Raw genomic sequence first — 21757 nt, 5'->3', positions numbered from 1 at the left:
CAGGTTCATTGCTAACTCCAAACCAAGTGTATCTAGGAACTCTCATGCATCAACTCATAGTCAAAAATTCTTTGCTCCGACTAAGATCCTCAAAAGACCTTCCGTATCTCATAGTCGTGTAGAGCCAAAGAAAGTAGAAAATTCTACTCAGCCTAAAGCTCATGTGAATGTCACAACAGTCCAAAACATCCCTTCTCGGACTAATTCATCTGTTTTTATTGCAAAATCTGATGGCACAATTTTTAAACCAAATCTTTCAAAACCCAATGTGTCATCAAGCAAATCCACAAATGAAAAGAAAACCTCTTCTTTAAAATCTTCAAAGAACAATTTTGTGTGGAAAGTCAAAACTCCTATTGATGAAAAACCAATTCCGGAGGTGAAAAATGTTATGAATACTCTGGAAGTCAAAAGTCCGAAGCAGACCATTCCGAAACTCCAAGTCATTGAATATGACTACTGGATAGATGAAAAGACATTAGCCTTCTGTCTGTTTCAAAAGCATTCAAAGAATTCCACTCAGAAACACAAAGTTGTTCCAAAATCACAATCAAAGTCCAAAGCCCGTGCCTATGTCCCAAAGTCTAATTCGGAGCCTAAAAACTCCATTACTCACTAATTTTGCAGGCACTTTGTGCTTCGGAGAAAGAAACAATATGGTATATTGATAGTGCTTGCTCCATGCACATGACGGGGCAAAAAGATTTTTTGCAAGACTTAAAGCTTACTCCAAATGCTGGTTACGTGACATATGGAAACAACTCAAACTCTCAAATTCGTGGTTATGGAATCCTCACCAATGGAAACTTTTCTATCTCAAATGTGGCTTATGTAGCTGATCTGAAACACAATTTGATAAGTGTTGCTCAACTCACTGATTCAAATCGTCGTGTGGAATTTTGCAAAAAGTACAGCTATGCAATGACCGGAGACCGGAAAGAGTGCTTAATCAAGTCGCTTCGCAACAAGAACATGTACCCGCTCGACATCTACATGATTACTGGCAAACCACAACTCTGCCTTCTCTCCAAAGTTGTTCCTGACGTCAGTTGGTTATGGCACCGAAGCCTCGCTCATCTAAACTTTTGGTACATGAATGATCTTGTATCTGGCGAAATGGTAAGAGGTTTACCTCTACTCAAATTCGAAAATGATCATTTGTGTGCTGCTTGTGAATGTGGTAAGCAATCGAAGAAGGGTCATCCTGTTATCATCGAAAAATCCATTTCGGAACCATTGGAGCTTCTACACATTGATCTTTGTGGACCATCCACTATAGAAAGTCTTCATCATAAGAAATACATTCTTGTGATTGTTGATAATTTTACATGGTTCACTTAGGTCTTCTTCCTTCGGCTGAAATCCGAAACAGCCTCAGAGCTCATCAATTTTATCAAGGGAATAGAAGTTCTTATCAAACTCCCATTTAGGAGAATCCGAAGTGACAATGGCTTGGAATTCACGAATTCCACCATTGAAAAGTTTCTCATAGAAAAAGGAATTGACCACAACTTCTCAGCTCCTTATACCCCACAACAAAACGGTGTAGTTGAAAGATGCAATAGAAATCTTGTTGAAGCTGCTCGATCCATGCTGAACTTAGCAAACCTACCACTTTACCTCTGGGCTGAAGCAATCTCTACTGCCTGCTTCACTCAAAATCGGAGTATCATCAATCGACGCCTCAACATGACACCATACAAAGAAATGAATGGTCGGAAGACAAGAATCTCATTTCTACATGTCTTCGAATGCAGGTGCTTCATTAAGAACAACCGAGATCGGGTTAACAAGTTTCAACCTAAAGCTAATGAAGCCATCTTCCTTGGGTACTCCTCAAAATCAAAAGCTTACAAAGTTCTTAACCAGAGAACTCGTGTTTTGGAAGAACGCTTTGATGTTACTTTCGATGACAACTTCGTCTGGAATTCTGGCCCAGCTCACATCACCACTCACATTATGGAGTCTGATGCTCCTCCACCAGGATGTTCGAACCCTCAAACAATTCTAGAAGTTGGTTTTAAAACACTTTTTGGTCCTTCGGAAACAACTATTGATTCAGAATCTCAATCAAGACCAAACCTCATTCCAATCCCTACTTCGGAAGTTCCTGTCTCACAAAATGTCTCCGGTCCGATCCCAAGTATCCCTCCATTTGATTCTGAACAATTTCAATCTTCTCAGGTTGAGGGGGAGAATGCTCATCCCTCTCTTGAATCAAATGTGGATGGCTTCCAAGATGCAGCTGCTGAGTTCGATGATTATAATCCTCTCAACAATGATGAAAATGAAAACTTCTTTGAGTTTCCTTCTGATGATGATGTCAATCTCTCTGGTTCAGAAGTTCATGGGGAGCATCATCCCAACATTCAAACCATTTGGGGGGGGGGCAAATCAATTCCATTATTGATATTGGATCAACGGCTACAGAAGAACTACCACGCTTACATGTTTGGACCAAGGATCATCCTCTGAACCGAGTAATCGGTAACCCCAATGCTGGTGTACAGACTCGTTCTGCTACAAGTGTCCAAAATGAATGCCATTTTTCAGCATTTATATCCACGGTTGAACCCAAATCCATCAAGGAAGCATTGGAGCATGCTGATCGGATTACAGCCATGCAAGAAGAACTGGCTGAATTTGACCGAAATGAAGTTTGGACTCTCGTGCCTCCTCCTCAGAATCATACCATTGTCGGTACAAGATGGGTATTTCGCAACAAGTTAGATGATGCATAATTTATTATTCGAAATAAAGCAAGATTGGTGGCAAAAGGAATTACTCAGATCGAAGGGCTTGACTATTATGAGACCTATGCTCCAGTTGCATGTCTTGAAGCTATCATAATCTTTCTTGCTTATGCTACTCATAAAGGCTTCAAAGTTTACCTAATGGATGTTAAGAGTGCATTTCTTAACGGTGAACTTGACACTGAAGTATACCCTCAACAACCCCCTGAATTTATTAATCTCTCCTTTCCGAACCAATTTTACAAACTCCGGAAGGCTGTCTATGGACTCAAGCAACCTCCTCGGGCATGGTACGAGACCCTCACTGATTTTCTCAAACGCTCCGGTTTTCAAAGAGGTATCCTAGACCCCACTCTATTCCGAAGATCAAACGGTAAGCATCTTATGTTGGTACAAATTTATGTGGATGACATCATTTTTGGTTCTACGATCCATCTATGGTAGCTGACTTTGCTAAACTCATGGTCAATCGATTCCAAATGAGCATGAATTGGGAGTTAAGCTTCTTTCTTGGACTTCAAGTAAACTTGAGAAAAACCTAGATCCAAAGCATTAGGGTTGTATGTACACCATAATAATGTTGTAGTGCTCAAAACCCAACATATTTGAGTATAGATATGGGTTGATAGATTTGATTATACTTGTTTTTTGTGTGATACTTGTATGTGCTTTATAGATAGTTGAGTGTTGGCGAGGCCCATATCTCATAGTTAGCTGAGTGTGGGCAAAGCCCGTATCTCATTGTTAGCTGAGTGTGGGCGAGGCCCGTATCTCATTGTTAGCTTAGTGTGGCAAGGCCCATATCTCATAGTTTGTGGAGTGTGGTCGAGGCTCGTGTCTCCTAGTTAGCCGAGGGTGGGCGGGGCCTGTATCTCCTAGTAGCATGATTATGTGTATGGTATGTGGTAGTTTGGGGGAAATTCACTATGCTTCATGCTTACAGTTTTTAGTTTTGGTTTTAGGTACTTCCGGTAGCAAGGGGAAGAGCTTGGGATGACTGCATTGCACACACCATGATGTTTAGCATGGGATGTTCACTCTGATGTTTTGATATGATACTCTGATTTGATACTATGAATTATGTTTTGGATGGAATGATTTTGATAACTATGGTTTATTTAATAAATAAAAATAAAATTTTTGGTCATGATTTTTGGGATGTTACACATATTCTGCTGAGCAGAGAGCTGCTGTGACGTGGGAGCAGTTTTTGAGATGTTCTGCTCCCGGTATGTGCCCCTGGTGGAAAGAGAGAGAGAGAGAGAGAGAGAGAGAGAGAGGTTGGATCAGGAGTATCTAGACTCGTGGAAGGGTTTTGACACAGTGACGAAGTTTACCAAGATGTTTACGGAGAGGGCTATGTTCTGCCTTGAGTTTGCTGCATCTGAGAAGGCTCAAATGACCCGTTACTTGAGCATGCTCAAGACGGAGATCGGACAGTTTGTTTCTACCCAAAGTTATAGTTCATTTCTAGAGATCTAGGAGGCCACCAGGCGGCGTGAGATTGAAATTAATTTGCAGACAAGGGAGTCGAGACTGGCCCCAGTGCAGTCGCAGCCTGCGCCGAAGTGGTTCAGGGTCGCTGACTCCAGGTCGGGGATTCAGAGGGGCCGCACTTATGGGAAGTGTGTCAAGGTGCATGATGGAGCTTGTCGGTTTTCTTCAGGTTGCTAGAAATGGGGCAAGTAGGGACACATTGCAAGGGATTGCGGCAGCAGACTCCAACTTCTGGCGTCAAACTTTGTTATCGTTGTGATCAGGTGGGCCATATTAAGGCCCAATGTCATTTACTTGCTGCCAGGCCGGTGCAGGCTCCAGCGCCAACTACTTTGAGGATCACAGATGGGAGGCAGGGTAGGGCGGGGCCCCCGAGGGCTCAAGGGCGCGCTTTCTAGCTTATCGTCGAGGAGGCCAGAGCAACACCAAATGTTGTGACTGGTATGTTTCTATCAGTTATCTTGTTAATTATGTTTGTATTATGCTTATATATTTGTACCTTTGGTAGGTACGTTCCTAGTGAACTCATTGCTGCTTTATTTTTGTTTGAATCGGGTGCGAGTCGGTCATTTTTGTCCCGGTCATTTAGTAGGGAGTTTGCTATGCTGTTAGGGGAGTTGGAGTATCTGTTGCGAGTTTTTATCGCCAACGAACACGGTATTTCTGCTTCTTTGGTGTATTAGGGTTGCGTTCTGGAGATCTTCGGGGTATACTTTCCGATCGATTTGATCCCTATCCCTATAGGGTATGTCTGCATGATTGTGGGTATGGATTGGTTAAGATGTTTTGGTGCTATGATCGATTGTGAGGGCTAACGCGTGATAGTACGAACCCCAAGTGGGGGAAAACTGGTTATTTATGGAGAGGGCACCAGGATGGGTTTAGGGTTTTGTTCCGCAGCTAGAGCTCGGTAGTATATTCAACACGGTATGCGGGTTATTTGGCTTGTGTGGTGGATACGCGGGTTGGGGATCCGGTTTTAGGTTTAGAGGTCCCAGTGGTCAGGGAGTTTGCCGATGTATTTCCGGAGGAGTTACCCGGTGTGCCTCCTGAGAGGCAGGTCGAGTTCAAGATTGACCTTGTGCCAGGTGTGGCCTTGATTGCCAAGGCGTCGTACCGTTTGGCACCGCCTGAGATGCAGGAACTGTCATCTCAGTTGCAGGAGCTACTAGGAAAGCAGTTCATCCGGCCGAGTAGTTCTACGTGGGGAGTGCCGATTTTATTCGTCAAGAAGAAGGATGGTTCATACCGGATGTGCATTGATTACTGGGAGTCGAACAAGCTTACCGTGAAGAACCATTATCCCCTTCCACGGATTGATGATCTCTTTGACCAATTGCAGGGTGCATCTTAGTTCTCCAAGATAGACCTGAGGTATGGGTACCATCAGGTCAGGGTGAGAGAAGAGGACGTGGAGAAGACCGCATTTCGGACTTGTTATGGGCATTACGAGTTCTTAGTGATGCCATTTAGGCTCATCAATGCGCCTGCGATATTTATGGATATAATGAATTGGGTATGTAGGCCGATGCTTGATTGTTCGGTTATCGTGTTTATTGATGATATCTTGGTATATTCCAAGACTAGAGAGCAACATGAGGAGCATCTTCGTGAGCTTCTGGGGGTTTTGAGGCGAGAACAGATTTATGCTAAGTTCTCACACTGCAAGTTTTGGTTACGAGAGTTTCAATTCGTTGGACACCTAGTTAACCAGGATGGAATATTGGTTGATTCGGACAAGATCGAGGCATTGATGCAGTGGGAGGTTATGAAATCTCTTATCGGATATCAGGAGTTTCTTGGGATTGGCAAGGTACTACCAGAGATTTATTCAGGATTTTTCCAAGATTACAGTGCCCCTTAATCATCTGATGAGGAAGGGGGTGGATTTCTGGTGGGGCCCTGAGCAGCGGTTAGTATTTAAGACCCTTCAGCAGAGGCTTTGCGAGGCCCCAGTTTTGACCCTCCCAAAGGGAATTGAGGATTTTGTGGTTTTATGTGATGCTTCAATCACTGGGTTGGGGGCGGTCCTCATGCAGAGAGGACAAGTGATAACTTATGCTTCACGGAAGCTGAAACCGCATGAGATGAGGTATCTCACGCATGATCTTGAGTTGGGGGTTGTGGTTTTTGCCCTTCAGATTTGGAGGCATTATCTTTATGGGGTCCATTATACTATCTACACTTATCACAAGAGTTTGAGGAACATTACGGATCAGCCGAACCTGAACATGAGGCGGCACAGGATGACTGGACGTAGTCAAGGATTATGACTGCGAGATCCTTTACCATCCGGGTAAAGCGAATGTGGTGGCGGATGCCTTGAGCTGCAAGGCGGCTAGACCTTCTGATGGGGTGTCATGTGTGAGGATATAAGTGGATTCTCCACTTGTGGGATTGATTAGGGAGGCTCATGTCGAGGGTGTTCGGGAAGAGAATTGGAAGATTTAGAGGATCAAGGTTGAGATCACTAGATTTGTCCCGGATAGTCGTAGATTGTTGACTCGTTGTTGTCGGGTATGAGTTCTTATGTCTGGTGGGGTCAGACAGATTGTGTTGGAGGAGGCTTATAAGTCTCGTTTTTCTATCCATCTGAGGGCCACCAAAATGTATCGGGGTCTGAGATTGAGTTATTTGTGGCCGTGTATGAAGAGGTAGATCGCTTGATACGTTGAGAGGTGCTTGACCTGCAAGATGGTCAAGGCCGTGCATCAGAGGCCGAATGGCAAGTTGTAGCCTTTGGAGGTTCCCATGTGGAAATTGGAGCAGATTTCGATGTACTTCATTACCAAGTTGCTGAAGACGGCAAAGGGTTTTGATGCTATTTGGGTCATCATGGATCGATTGACCAATATTGCCCATTTCCTGGCGGTTCGGGAGAATTCATTAGCCGAGAAGTTGGCCGATGTGTATATCCGTGAGATCGTTGCTCACCATGGGGTTCCGGTCTCCATTGCTTCAGACCGTGATGTCCGTTTCACCTCCCGTTTTTGGTAGAAGTTCCCTAAGGAACTAGGCACTAGGCTACACTTCAACACAGCTTACCGTCCGCAAGCCGACAACCAGAGTGAGCGGACGATACAGACTATTGAGGGTATGTTGTACGCATGTGTCATTGATTATGGTGGGAGTTGGAACCCCTACATGCCTCTTGTGGAGTTCTCCTACAACAATAGTTTTCACTCCAACATTGGTATTCCGTCTTTTGAGCTCTTGTATGGGTGGAGATGTCGTACCCAGTCTGTTAGGGAGAGGTTGGTCACATGGTTATGGGGTGGACCATGGTGGTTCTTTGGACTACATATATGATTCAGCAAATCAGACTGATATTGAAGACTGCTCAGAGTCGGCAGAAGAGTTATGCCGACCGACGTCGAGCGGAGTTGGAGTTTCAGGTCGACGACATGGTGTTGCTTAAGGTCTCACCTTGGAATGGTGTGATTCGCTTCCGGAAGAGGGGGAAATTGGGTCCCCGATATATTAGGCCATTACAGTTTATTTCCAAGGTTGTGTCATTATATGACATTCAGGTTGATGAGTGTCTGAACTATGTTGAGAGACCAGTAGCTATCTTGAAGAGGAAAGTAAAGGTTTTACAATTCAAGGAAGTACCTTTGGTAAAGAGATAACGGGGGCATCAGAGGGGCTCCGAGTTGACCTGGGAGCCGGAGGCGGAGATGTGGGAGCATTACCTAGATTTGTTTGTTGCAGCAGACTTCGAGGACGAAGTCTAGAGCAAGTGGGAGAGAGTTGTAACATCTGGGATTTCATGTGTTTTCAAAGCCTTCCTTCAGTATTTAAATACGTCATTTTTGGTCCTTGGAGTATAAAGATGTAGCCTTAAGAAGCCCTAGTGGAAAAATGGTGATTTTTGGAAGCATGAGTAGTACGTTGGGCGTACATGTGAGTATGCTAAGAGTACTAGGGTGCGCCCTAGTACACTAGGTGTAATAATGTCTGAGTGAAACCTTAATTTTTAGGGTTTGAAGAGTATTCAAGCACTTTTATGGATCATTTTTCTTCACTCTTTTAGCCTCCAAGTCCTTGATCCGTTCTTAGCAAAAATTAACCCCATAAGTGAGTGTTTTGAGCATAAAGTGTGTTATTTGTGTGCTTAAAGGAGAAGGAAGTGCATCAAGGAGTCAAGGAAGGAAAGAAAGCTTGTAGATCTTGGATCATCATCTTATTTGGAAGCTCCAGAAGGTAAAAATTTGCTACCTTTATGTTGGTTTGCTTAGATCTCATCTTGGTAGCTTTATGATGTTCTTTTGTCCCTAAAAGTCCCATTGTGGTGCATGTTTTATTTTGGACGTTTTGGGATGTCCTTCTGGACCCTAGGAAGGGTCCTTGGTCATAAAAATGAGGTCCTAATGGCCAGAATGTCTCATGCATTTTGAAAAAGGGACTTAATGGATTAAGAACTTGTATTAAGAACTTATGGAAATATAAAGTCATAAAGTTGGAGACTTTATGACTCTAGGGTGCATTTGGACCATGGATATGTAATATGGGCTTCAGTGCTTAAGCCATTAAGCACTTAATGGACTTTTGGGATCTGCAAGGGTACGCCTTGAGTAGGGAGGAGTACACCCTGCGTACTCGGTCAGCCTCCCCGATGGTGGTCAATGTGAGGCTCGCATACCCCCTGCTTACCTCCGGTGTACGCCCAACATACGTCGTCTGTGGGCTTTTGAATTTGGGCTTCGAGTTATGGGCCACCTTTTGGGCTTGAATGGCTTGGGCCCTCATTATACTTTCTAAGTATGAGTGTTTTGGGCCAGTTGGAGAGTTGGACCTTAGGATAAGGCCCAATAAGGAGTTGGGCCCAATTTGGAAAATTAGGCCAATTATGGATCTTGAAGTAATTTGGGCCTTTTGAATCAAACATTAGGACTTGGGCCTTGGCCAAATTGGGGAAAGGGTAAAGTGGGCAATTACCCTAAGTTTGGATCCTTAGTCAAGGATGGTAATCCAATTGTTAATTGGATATTTGTTTTGTTGTGGTAGTTCGGGGTTTTCGTGAGCCAACAGCTGGAGTTTTTCAGTGTGGTTCGACATTGTGAGGTGAGTTTTCCTCATTGTACTTGTGGGTCTAAGGCACTAAGGCCGGCCCTTTAGATTTGATATACTATTATGTATGCTATAGTGTTGTAGTGATCTGATTAGATCGGTTTCCTGGTATTTAGGATGTTGTTATGCTTAGTGATTTGTAAGATTTGTATGTTTGTTTGTTGGTTGATTAATAATATGTTTATCTGTATTATGCTCACATGATTTTTTGGTGGCTAAGGCTTCACTGCTTTGTGCGTAAGCCAACAGGTCGGTGCATTCCATCCTGAAGGTTGAGGGCCTAGGGTATTCTATCCCGAGGATGATTAGACCCATAGTATGTTGGCGTTCCAACCCAGTGGTTGAGGGGCTTGGGGTATTCCAACTCGATGGCTGATTGGACCCAAAGTATGTGGCATTCCGACCCGATGGTTGAGGGGCCTGGGGTATTCCAACCTGATGGTTGATTGGACCCATCGTATGTTGTTTTGTATTTGTGCTATTTGTTATATATTGGTATTTTAGGAGGAACTTACTAAGCTTTGGGCTTACAGTTTTGGATTATGTTTCAGGTACCTCAGAGGATCGCGGGAAGGCAAAGGCGTGATCGTACACCTCCTCATGTTTTACCTTTTGATTTTGGGATTTCTTTGATATTGAACTTATTTTGAAAACAAGATGTAAACAATGATGGTTTTTGGGTTGTTTAAAAAGTTTAAATTTTTCATGAAGTAAAAGCCTGGTGAAAGGTGGTGGATCAAGGAAAAGCTTGTGGATCTTGACTAATTGCTTCATTTCCAACTTGTTTGAGGGGTAAAATGGTTTTTTACCCTAAGTATGGATTGTTGGACTTACGGTTAAGGATTGGAACCCAAATGTTAATTGGGTGTTGTTTTGGTATTGATTAGCTCGGGGATTCGTTGGACCAACAACCATGGATTTTTCAGTGAGATTCAGCAGTCGAGGTGAGTTTCCTCATTGGGTTTAGCGGGTCTAAGGCACCAATGTCGACCATTATTGTTTATGTTAGGATGCTAGGAGTCTGCGTGACCCTTGCATGTGTTATGTGCTGCTATGTATACCGGGCGGGGCTCGATGTCGGGAGAGGCCCGATAATTGAAACGTATGCTATTGTTTATGATCATTATATGTGCTAGCATGATTATATGATGTATATTGTATGTGTATAGTGAGTGAGGCCCTATGACAGGCGAGGCCTAAGAATAACAGATATGTATACCGAGCGGGGGTCGATGTCGGGCAAGGGCCCAATATGTGATTTATTATGTATGATATGAGGTACTTTGGGGAACTCACTAAGCTTTGTGCTTACTGTTTTCAGTTTAGATTTCAGGTACTTCTGGTTTTAAAGGAAAGAGCTAGGGATGACTACATCGCACACACCACATGGATTCCGCTTTTAAGATATCACGCTGATTGTTATGATGTTTGATATACTTATTTTCAGTTGGGTTGTATGGATAATGTTTTTGAATTACCGTTTTATTTAAATTAAAAATGAAAATTTTGGATCATATTTTTTGAAAGTTACACATATGATTAATAAAATTGTTTTGATGCATTCTATTTTTATACCAAAATACGAGACTTGGAAAACCGAGAGCATGAAGTATGAAGTATATTACTTGATAAACTAAAGACAAGAATACGAATATGAGATTTGAGAATATAGATTTTCAATACAAAGATCACAAAATATGAAAGTAGATAATATCAAGGTGTTTATTGACTTAAAAACCGTTTTACTCAATCAAACATTTTTCAATAGAGTTGGGATTTTGAGGTGTTACAAGCAAACATTTCCCTTTCGAATTGCACTTACAGTTAGTATTAAAAGGGAAACTTATTTTTTTTTTCTGAACAAGTTGTCTTCATCTGTTGGACCCCAGAAAAATTGAGTTCAAGATTTTAGTTGGCATGAAAGCTATCATCTAATTATGTGGTAAATATGAAAAAGCTTGGAAAATTAGTTAAACAAAAACCATGTTTCAATAAAAAACAAACTCGAAGACTAAATAAGTTAGGAAAAAAATAAATCAATGTTTGAAAAAATAACACAAGAAAAAATATATTTTTGTCAAAAACTTAAAAGCTAGAAACATGATTCATTCCATCTCAGTTTAATTGAATTAGGAGCCAAGGACCATGTTGAGGATGTGGCGTTCGTGCGACCGCATAATGCTCCTATTTCGTGAAAAGGCTAAAAAAGTTAATCCGCTACTAATTCATCACTCGTCACTAATATGTGTTAAACCATTGGTATCCGTAATTAATCAGTGGTTAATATATTGTTATCCGTTAATAATTCATTGCTAATATGTTGCTAATCCAGAATTTTAAGGGCCCAGATTTATTATTTGCATTTGGTTTTCAAAATCAACGGACCTGATCTAAGTTGAGCGTATTGTAGTAGAGCTGACAATGTCGCAATGTGTCAATCTAAGTCGAGTTCGGGTTCAACTAATTTATTAATTGGGTTGAAGATTTCAACCAAATCCAACTTATTTATTTAAATTGGTTGATATTTCCAATCCAACCCAACCTTTTAGATAAATAGATTGTTACTATGTTGACCTTGTTTATGAAGTTTCCATTCCAACCTATTAAATAAATTGGTTAAACATTGGTTAACCCATCTAACATAAAAAAATAATAATAACTAAAGATTATACCACTTAAATTAGTTACAAACTTAAATAAAATGCAAACTATAACAAAAGTATAATTCTAATTCACAAATACAAATAAATTGTTTAGATAATATTAAAATGTTTAAACCGAAGTGATTTTGTCATTTTAGAGAGTGGCTAGTGTTGTCGACACAGAAAAACAATGAGAATTATGATTGCATTTTTTAAACATAAATAATAATTCAACATTATAAATTTATAAATGAATACTTAGATTAATTTATAATAATATTTAAATAGTTATTAAATTTTATATATATATATATATATATATATATATATATATATATATATATATATATATATATGTGTGTGTGTGTGTGTTAAATGGATTTGAAAACATATTAATAATATTTATCCAATTCAACCTATTTAATTAAATGAGATAGACAGATTGACCAATTTAATTTATATGGGTTGAAAATCTCAAACCAATTTTTAATTTTTGGTTAGGTTGAGTTGACGGATTAAAACGATTTTTGTCGGCTATATATATTGTAGGTGCCTAGACTTAAACAAAGTGGTGGATATGTTAATTGTTTGAATGTGCATGGATGATCACTTTATTAGCTGCCTATGCGTAAGTAAGTATGTTGATTGTGATTTGATTTAGGAGATAATTAACATATGTTCTAGAAGCACCGATCCCATGGTGATGATGATTGAGAGAGATGTAGACTTTTGATACGTACGATTGCGATGGGCATGGGCAAATGGCAATGTCAAATGTAAAGTAAAGTGAAGGGACACTATAATTGGTAGGGTTTGGGCTAGTAATTCAATTGGGCTATTGGGGTAACCACCGCGAGTTTGTGACAAATTTGACGTGGAAAGCCTGCTGGAATAACATTAAGGAAGACTTTTGTACATAGGAAGACAGAAAGATGTGTTCAACATTATTTTGTGTAAAAAACTCCTATGTGTAAGAATCATTTTTTTGGTATAAAAACATGTTTGGCTATAGAAAACATGTTTTCGTGCAAAAAACATTTTTTTGTGTAATAGAGTCGCAAATAATAAAGTATATTAAATGATGATAGTCATAACAAATTACAATAATAATAATAATGACTGTAATAAAACAATTTCTCTTCCTAATAATAATAATAATGATAGTAATAAAAAAAAATATTTTCCTAATAATAATAATAATTCATAACAATAATAATAACAATAATAATAATGATTTATAGTTACAGTCCCTATGCTTTACTCAAAATTATCGATTCAATCCAAATTTTAAAATTGTCACCACATAGACATTTTTATGTCGTCCTTAAGTTTACATTTCATTGCAGCAATTGTCCATGTGCTTCACAAAAAATTGCATGTTTAGTCTAAAATTAAGCCATTTTATATGGTTTGTTACATGGTTGTTAAGATCTCAATCTTAATCTTACGATTTTAAGATCATGCAAGCAAAAAACGATCATGATCTTACAAGGATCTAGATAAAGCAAGATTTATAGTGAGATTTTAAAATTCTGACTATAATCTTGAGATCTTAACATAATCTGATCCCAACTCCTTAGTTTTATTATATAGTGGAACCTAAAAATTCTGCTTACTTAACTTGAAATAAAGTATTACAAGTTGCATGAAGTCTCATAGAGCATCATCACCTCATAAATTTATCTTAAATTAGGCATGTCACATTCATGTTTTCTTCTTAATTTTTATGGTTTGTAATAACAAAAGTTATGTTTCATGCTTAAAAAGTTAAAATAGATTTCATATCAGCATCATAATCAACATCAAATTATAATGTATAAAGCACACACAAGACCTTACGAGCAAATTTGTGATCCCAATCCAATCTTACGATCACGAATTCACGATATTGCAAAACATAAAACGATCTTAGGTAAGGTCTCGATATTAACAACTTTGGTTTACCATATTCAAACTTAAGGACATTGTAACAATTTCAAGTTTTACCATATTCAAACTTTGGTTTACCATATTCAAACTTAAGGACATTGTAACAATTTCAAGTTTTAGATTGAACTTACAAATTTAAGTAAAACACAAGGACCAAAGTTTTAAATTACTCTCAAATTATTAAAACTACAAACTGTACAAAAGACACTAAGTTTACATAAAATTTTGATTTTTACACTAGTTTTTTTCTCCAATTAAGTCATTAAGTTTACACTAGTGTTGCAAATTTAATCTGTCGGTCGGTTTACTTCAAGTGTTTCATGTTTCTTATTTGTTGACTTGGCAAAAAGTTGACGTGGCTTCCTTATATGATTTGAGTTGGCAAACATTTTACTTAAATTGAACCCTTACATATACTTGTACTCGCTTTCGCTTATTTCATTTTTTTTCTCTCATAGCATCACAATTTTGTGTAATGGTTTCCAAAGGTCGCTCAAGTGGTTCATTGTCCTAGAGTGATGTAAGTAAAACAATAAAGGTTTTATGTAGGGGATGTTACTCTAGACAACCTTTCTTGTTTTGCTTACACCATATTGGGATGATGAACCACTTAAACAATCTTGGGAAGTAATTGCATAAAATTATAATTTTCTAAGAGAAAAAAATAATAATAAGAGAAAATGAGTTCATAACTATATAAGAGTTCTATTTAACTAAAATATTTGCCAACTGTGACCATATGTAGAAGTCACATTAGTTTTTTGCACAATCAACAAGAGAGAAACATGAGACACCTTAATCAGAAGCAATTTGATCAATTGGTTAAATTTGCAACAAAAATGTAACTTAATGGCTTAATTGAGAAAAAAATCACGTTATCAAATTCAATCGTAAAATTATATAAGCAATTTTCCCTAATTAATAACAACCGAATAATAATGACGATACAATAATAATAATAATAATAATAATATTATTATTATTATTATTATTATTATTATTTAATCACAATCATAAAACTATAAACGATTGTTAGATGTCTAAATGGATAAAGATACATGGTTTTTTTTTCCTTCTTTTTTGTCTTTTGAGATTAACCAAGAAATTTGGTTTTGTTAAAACAATTAAGAAAAGTATAACAGTCATTACTGAAAACTAAGTCAACAACGATGAATATGCATTATGTTTTTTCTCTAATTTGCCCTAAGCTTTTAGCAAAATGTGCAAGTCGGGACGAGTTGGATAAAAAGCGATCAAAATAGATAACTTTTAATACTGTTAGATTTGATGGACGATGTTTTTTGGTTTCATTTTTAATTTTTTTAAATAAAAAACCCATTAATAATATATATATATATATATATATATATATATATATATATATATATATATATATATATATATATATATATAGGTTATTTTGTTTCTTATATTTATTGTGTGTTAGAATGCACCAATAGAAATTAAGTAAATTAGATAATTATTTAATTAAATAAATATAGATATTAAATGATTTCCATAATTATATGTATATTAAATGATATCCATAATTATAATTTTCTTTTTATGGAAACTAATCAAATCCGTTATTAATGTTAGCAATAACATTATTTCAGAATGAATTCGCATCTAGGTTTTTATATATGAGTTCGTATTTTGTTTCAGGACCCACTCACTTAAAATACAATAAATTTACATGGAATATGAAAAACGATAGTGTATTCTACTAGAATACACTCTCATTCTGCTGAAATACAATATCATTCTTCTAGATATGAATTCGTTCAGAAATAATAATATTGTTAACATTAATGATGAATTTAATTAATTTCCATAAAAATGAGTTATAACGATGGATAACATTTAATATACATATAATTAATACTAAATTCATATTGATGCATTGTAGCACACAATAGATGTGAAAAACATTTGAACCTGCCTATATATATATATATATATATATATATATATATATATATATATATATATATATATATATATATATATATATATATTAAGTAAGTCGGTCCAATTTGAGAAAGAAAATCATAGAGTACTATTGACAAGTAAAGATTGATAAGTAGAAAGTAGAAACCCATTTGGAATACGGTATCAAATGTAACCTAATTGGCTAAATGCGAAATAACCCTAATTAAACCCCAATCTCTTCGTTGTCTTTATTCACTCCCCTTTGCTTTACTGACAGGCTAAGAAAGCAAAAGTTCACTGACAAGTTGATACATTATTTTATAACCTCATGCCATGCATCTCACATGTGCTTTTTTTTTTTCTTCTGTAATTTTTCATTCTAAATTTAAGCTGTTTACACAATTTACTTTTTTTTTTTTTTTTTTTTTTAATGTTAAATGATGGTGGTGTGGTTCCATTATATTTGTTTGTTCCTGTTTTATGGTTTCATTTTTAACCTCGTAAGGGCTCTCTTTTTTTTTTTTTTTGACTGATTGGTTTGGAGTTTGGACCTACTGAATGCTTATCCAAAGTTAGAAAAAATAGCTTTAATTTTTTTTTTTAGGGGCTAACAAGTAACACCTATATGCAAGTAAGGTACTTGATCCAAAGTTTGAAATATTCCTCATCTTTACATCATTATATAATGCCTACATATCGCGTAATGAAAAAACCACACACAATTAAAACACACCTTCTTTCCTAACCTTTGCTCCCGACAAAATGCTGAGAACATTGGTTAAGAAGGAGCAAAAGCGAATCTTTTCATCCGATGACACTGCCATCATGAAGCAAGTTTTAGCGACACATGCGCCCGATGGTCGCGAAGTCGATTTGGAATCACTTCTTGGTGTCATTGAAGAAACATTCCATCACTCTGTTCCCGAAGATATCGATTCCGTCATCAACGTATGATGCACGCTTATTTATTTATTTATTTTCCATTTCTTTTCGCGACGCTTACCATAAATATCTTGGTTGCTTTGTTATAGCAGGGGACACATAGTGAGAATATTCATACATTGGCTGGAGACGATAAGCATGCTTTATTAGAGTTTGACGACATTACTGGGTTCCCAGATGGATTGGCTAACATCATCCATAAAATTTCCTGCGAGGTTAGTGTATATATCTATATATTATAATATTATAATATTAATGGCATCATATATTAATATACTACAAACTCTGTTTTTGCTGGCAGTTAACTTGCAAATGTTCGGGTGGATCAGACGCGCATGCATCCACGTTAGCAATCCTGAACATGCTTTCGAGTTATTCATGGGAAGCAAAGGTGGTGATATCGTTAGGGGCTTTTGCCATTAATTTTGGGGAGTTTTGGCTTGTGGCTCAATTGTTTGCGACTAATCCGCTTGCTAAATCCATCGCGTTGCTTAAACATATGCCAAATATTGTCGAGCATTATAAATCGCTTAAAACTCGGTTTGATGCTATAAATCTTCTGATTAAGGCCATGTTGGATGTGACAAAGTGTATTATAACATTCAAGAATCTACCACATCAATATATCCAGGATGATCAACCACCAAAGTCAACAGCAACAGCTCATATCCCTACAGCCACTTATTGGTCTCTTAAGAGTATGGTGGCTTGTACCTCTCAGCTAACAAGCCTTTTAGGCATGAATTATGAGTAAGTAATTTAGTTCAGAAAAATTATTATTTCTTATATGTTAATAGTTAATACAAGCAACTTATTATTGTTTTTTTATGTTATGTTAAACAGCCGATACATTACGGCTACATCGGAAGCATGGGAGCTTTCGAGCTTGGCTCATAAAGTTCACACCATTCATGAGCACCTTAAATCAATCCTCGTCCTTTGCTATCAAAACATAGGCAAGTCCTTCGAATTTTGCACTTACATACTCCTATAGGTGACACAGACCGATGTCAATGGGGGAAAAACCGCAAATTTTTGTGCCAACCTTTTCTTATTTGTGTAAAAAGACGTAAATACCCTTTTATCCTCATCATTGAAAATAGCCTTATAAAGTTTCATGTCCCGTGTACCTTTTGTTAGCCTAAGGGGTTGTTTCTTTTTGACGTAATGAACTCAATGGATTAATATTGTGAAAACTGTTTGTTAAAATGTAAGGGTGAAATGGTAATTTAGTTTCCTTTAGACAATATTTTTGGTCTAGAAAAAAAAAACAGCCCGTAAAGTAAGTTTAAAACAAATAAATAGATAATGTTAATCCGTGATATTGGTGCAGAGGAGAAGCAACATGATGAATATCATTTGATGTTGGTGCGAATCTTTGAGGTGACTCACATAGAAAACACAAAGATTCTCAAGGCTTTGTTTTGTGCCAAGGACGATGTTCATCCACTATATCATGGCTCTTCCAAAACAAGGGTTAATCTTAATCCCTGAATTACTTTTGACTTTTTGTATATAATTTTTTAATTAACTAGACTTAATCCATGTATCATGTTGAAAACAGATTAATGTGGATGTACTAAGGAAAAAGCATGTGTTGCTGCTCATATCAGACCTTGAAATATCCAACGAAGATATTATAACTCTCACTCAAATTTACAAAGATTCAAAAACACATTCAGATCTTCACTACGAGATCCTGTGGGTCCCCATTGTGGACACCTTAACATGGAACGATTCCCATCAACACAAACTGGAGCAGCTTCAATCAATGATGCCATGGCATATGATCCATCACCCTAACTTGCTAGAACCAGCAGTCGTTAAGTACATCAAAGAAACATGGAAATTTGAAAAGAAGACGATTTTAGTAACTTTAGATCAACAGGGGAAAGTAACATCAACAAATGCACTTCACATGATGTGGATTTGGAGAAATCGGGCATACCCTTTCACGAGCACTAAAGAGGAGATGTTATGGAGGGAGGAATCTTGGAAACTCGAGTTACTGGTTGACAACATTGACCACAATATTTTACGATGGGTAGGTTTTTAAATTTGAAGTTACTTGGTAGGAATATTATAATAAGTTTAATTGATTGTTTATAATGTTTTATTCTTTGTTCCTTGTTCCTAGATTTCTGAAGGGAAATACATATGCTTGTATGGAGGAGATGACATGGAATGGATCAGGAAATTTACAACATTAGCAGCAGAGATTGCAAGAAGTGCAGGAATCCATTTGGAGATGGTTTATGTGGGAAAGAGTGGATCAAGAGAGAGAACAAGGAAATCAAGTATAACAATCAGTGAGGAGAACATAAGCAATACATGGCCAGACCCCACTTCCGTGTGGTATTTCTGGACAAGGCTTGAGAGCATGTTGTACTCGAGGACTCAACATGGAAAAAGTATTGAAAACGATTCGATTTTGAAAGAGGTGTTGACCCTAATGGGATTTGACGGGAGTGACCAAGGTTGGGCGTTGATATCAAAGGGATCAACTGAGATGGCAAGGGCAAATGCGGAAATGACAATGACAACTTTATCAGAGTTTCAGAAATGGGAAGGAAGTGTACATGTGAATGGCTTTGTTGCTGCATTGAAAGGACACATGGAAAGTTTGCAGACACCACATCATTGTAACCGACTTATACTTCCTGGGATTAGTGGTGGGATTCCTGAGGTAGTCGTATGTTCGGAATGTGGAAAGAAAATGGAGAGATTCTTTATGTTTCGTTGTTGTACTGATTAAGGAAAAGGGTAAAGGGTTATTGTATTTTGAATTGAGTCTGGAATTGTGATTTGGTATTAGGGCCAGTGAAGAAGTGCTGTTACAGATGTGACACTGGTTCGTAGTTCTTGAATAAGTAATCAATTGTGTGTTATTCTTCTTTATAGTTGCAATATACAAGAGTGAGAATTTTATTTTAACTTATTTAGCTTATAATACCTGATAATACATTCTAATATTAACCTACTTTATGCACCACTTGATCTTAACAGTATATGGTAAATTCATTAACTTGCATTCATAAAGTGTTAAAGAAACAAATACTGGAGTCATATTAATATCTACTTGTCCTACCTACTATAGTACCTTAGAAATCCAAAAGTAATTGAGGAAGTATCCTTTCCAGATGAGTTGCTTCAATTTTGTTTCTGCCTTCAGCTTCTGCAATAGTAGCAGCTCGATGAACTGCTTCTACATTGATAGAATAAATAGTTTTATAAATTACACATGGATAATATCCATGGGAAGCAATTGGATACAGACAGTTTTCTTTATGCTAACAGTAGCTACAATCAAGGTGGATTAACCTGAAACAAAGAGTCGAAGTTTTTCACAGCTCAGCTTCACAGCATTTGAATTGGCTGCACCAAGAGTAGATTGTAATGATGATTTGCAGAAATCAAGCAAAAGATAAAGAGAAAAGTGAAGAGAAAGACGCATGGGAAAAGTCATCTGAAACCTAGAAGAACAATTTTCTCTTAAAACTATCAGAAAGAAGAAGTTGTACTTGATTTTGTATGTAATTCAAAGTTACATCATTAACTTGACTTGCCAGAGGAACTTGAAAAGGATCATTACCAGAAGTAGGTCGGTTTTTCTTGGATGATCCAGCTCCTTCCTGAATAGCAAAATCGTAAAACAGTCAAGAAACATAGCTAATTTAAGCAAATCAAGACATATGAAAAAAAAACAAAGAATCGATTGTTCACACAAAATTATGCAGCGAAATTTGTTTAGCCTATATTCATCATTAACTAACACATTGGCGAAGTTTTGGAACAAGTTCAATTAAATTTAGCATGACAGATGATACATAACAACATTTCACACAATTTGGACACTAAAATTGAACAGAAGATGCTTTCGAGAACGGAAGTTACGATAATTAAATATGCTCTACCTCACCCTTGGAAGTCTCGCCGTCTACGTTCTTCTCCCGCTCTGAAACAGAAACGGAAACAAATGTATTTCGGTAAATACAAAAATCATACCAGAATATGAGAGTTTAAGCCGAAAATCTCAATCTGAAGTGAAATCTAACCGATTGCTTTCTTGCTCCACACCATTTTGAAAATTGCGTAAATCAAATCCTGTTAATTTCACAGATTAAGAAAATAAAACCAAACTTCACTCATTATTAAAAACATATCCTAAATAGAAATCAAAGCCGAGTTTACGGTTTCACCTGATCAAAATTGTTCTCCATGGTGGAAAAGATGAACGATGATAATTCAACCAAACAATTTAATCCAATTACAAAATATAATATATTATTTTAAATATTGGGCCAATAAAGTCACATTGGGGGTGGTGGCGCAGTTGGCTAGCGCGTAGGTCTCATAGCTTCTGAGTTATCCTGAGGTCGAGAGTTCGAGCCTCTCTCACCCCAATATATTTTTCAAAATCACTATTAAGTCTTTTTACACCTGAAAAGCCCAAAATAAACAAGTTTTCCACCTAAACAAATAGCAAAATACCTCAAATCCGATCGGAAAAATCGAACCCAAATAAATGAGTTTCCGGATCTTTGTCGTTTGTTTGTTTGTTTTTTTTGTTTTGTTTTTTTTATTTATTTTGTTTTGTTCTTTTTTTCTATTTTGTTTTTTTTTTTTTAATTTTTCCCGTTAACAAATTTATGATTAACACGAAAATAATGCATTAACATTTAATAAAAATGATACACTAAAACTTAATAAAAAAAAGAGATAAATAAGTTGGATAATGTGTGATTAAAAAATATGTAATAATAAAAAAATTATGTGTATAAATTGTTATCTCCGGTCTTTTTTAGACCAATTTCGAATCAGTCTTGAGTTGGTCTCCAAATGATTTGGTCTTTTTCGGGATCGGTATCGAAATGGTCTATTATTTTTTCGAATTGGTCAAGGATGGTCTCGAGCTGGTCTGGTTTTTTTATGATCCGTCTTCTTTAGGGTTGGTCTCGTTTTTGACCAGTTCGTTCTCAGTTTTTTTAGGAC

The 21757-nt window shown here is 37.2% G+C and overlaps 2 protein-coding genes and 1 non-coding gene across 4 annotated transcripts; 2 read left to right on the top strand and 1 right to left on the bottom strand.

The window, feature by feature from the left end:
• The first annotated feature begins 16524 nt into the window (after positions 1 to 16524).
• LOC111889969 (protein SIEVE ELEMENT OCCLUSION B) lies at positions 16525 to 19699 on the top strand. Of its 2 annotated transcripts, none has more exons than XM_023886121.2 (7): positions 16525 to 16771; positions 16855 to 16980; positions 17067 to 17515; positions 17609 to 17721; positions 18099 to 18241; positions 18330 to 18809; positions 18903 to 19699. In XM_023886121.2, the coding sequence occupies exons 1-7, from the start codon at positions 16586 to 16588 to the stop codon at positions 19518 to 19520; spliced, it is 2115 nt and encodes a 704-aa protein (XP_023741889.1). In that variant the 5' UTR covers positions 16525 to 16585; the 3' UTR covers positions 19521 to 19699. The 2 variants fall into 2 exon arrangements, with proteins under 2 accessions (XP_023741889.1, XP_023741890.1); XM_023886122.3 differs by having other exon boundaries at positions 16526 to 16771; positions 16858 to 16980.
• Positions 19700 to 19773: 74 nt separating this feature from the next.
• Positions 19774 to 21024, bottom strand: LOC111889970 (protein MHF2 homolog). The gene is made up of 6 exons (XM_023886123.3): positions 20965 to 21024; positions 20821 to 20869; positions 20680 to 20720; positions 20358 to 20397; positions 20087 to 20140; positions 19774 to 19970 (listed from the first exon to the last, which is right to left on the bottom strand). Exons 1-6 carry the CDS (start codon positions 20983 to 20985, stop codon positions 19867 to 19869), a joined length of 309 nt encoding a protein of 102 aa, XP_023741891.1. The 5' UTR covers positions 20986 to 21024; the 3' UTR covers positions 19774 to 19866.
• Positions 21025 to 21083: 59 nt separating this feature from the next.
• Positions 21084 to 21168, top strand: TRNAM-CAU (transfer RNA methionine (anticodon CAU)). Its single transcript is given in 2 exon segments — positions 21084 to 21121; positions 21133 to 21168. It is a non-coding gene; the product is annotated as a tRNA-Met (tRNA).
• Positions 21169 to 21757: the final 589 nt, after the last annotated feature.

The sequence above is a fragment of the Lactuca sativa genome, chromosome 5 (assembly GCF_002870075.4).
Source record: "Lactuca sativa cultivar Salinas chromosome 5, Lsat_Salinas_v11, whole genome shotgun sequence".
In the NCBI taxonomy this organism is placed as follows: domain Eukaryota; kingdom Viridiplantae; phylum Streptophyta; class Magnoliopsida; order Asterales; family Asteraceae; genus Lactuca; species Lactuca sativa.
Note: the sequence above shows the minus strand (reverse complement) of the source record. Positions and strands in the feature narration are given on the sequence as shown.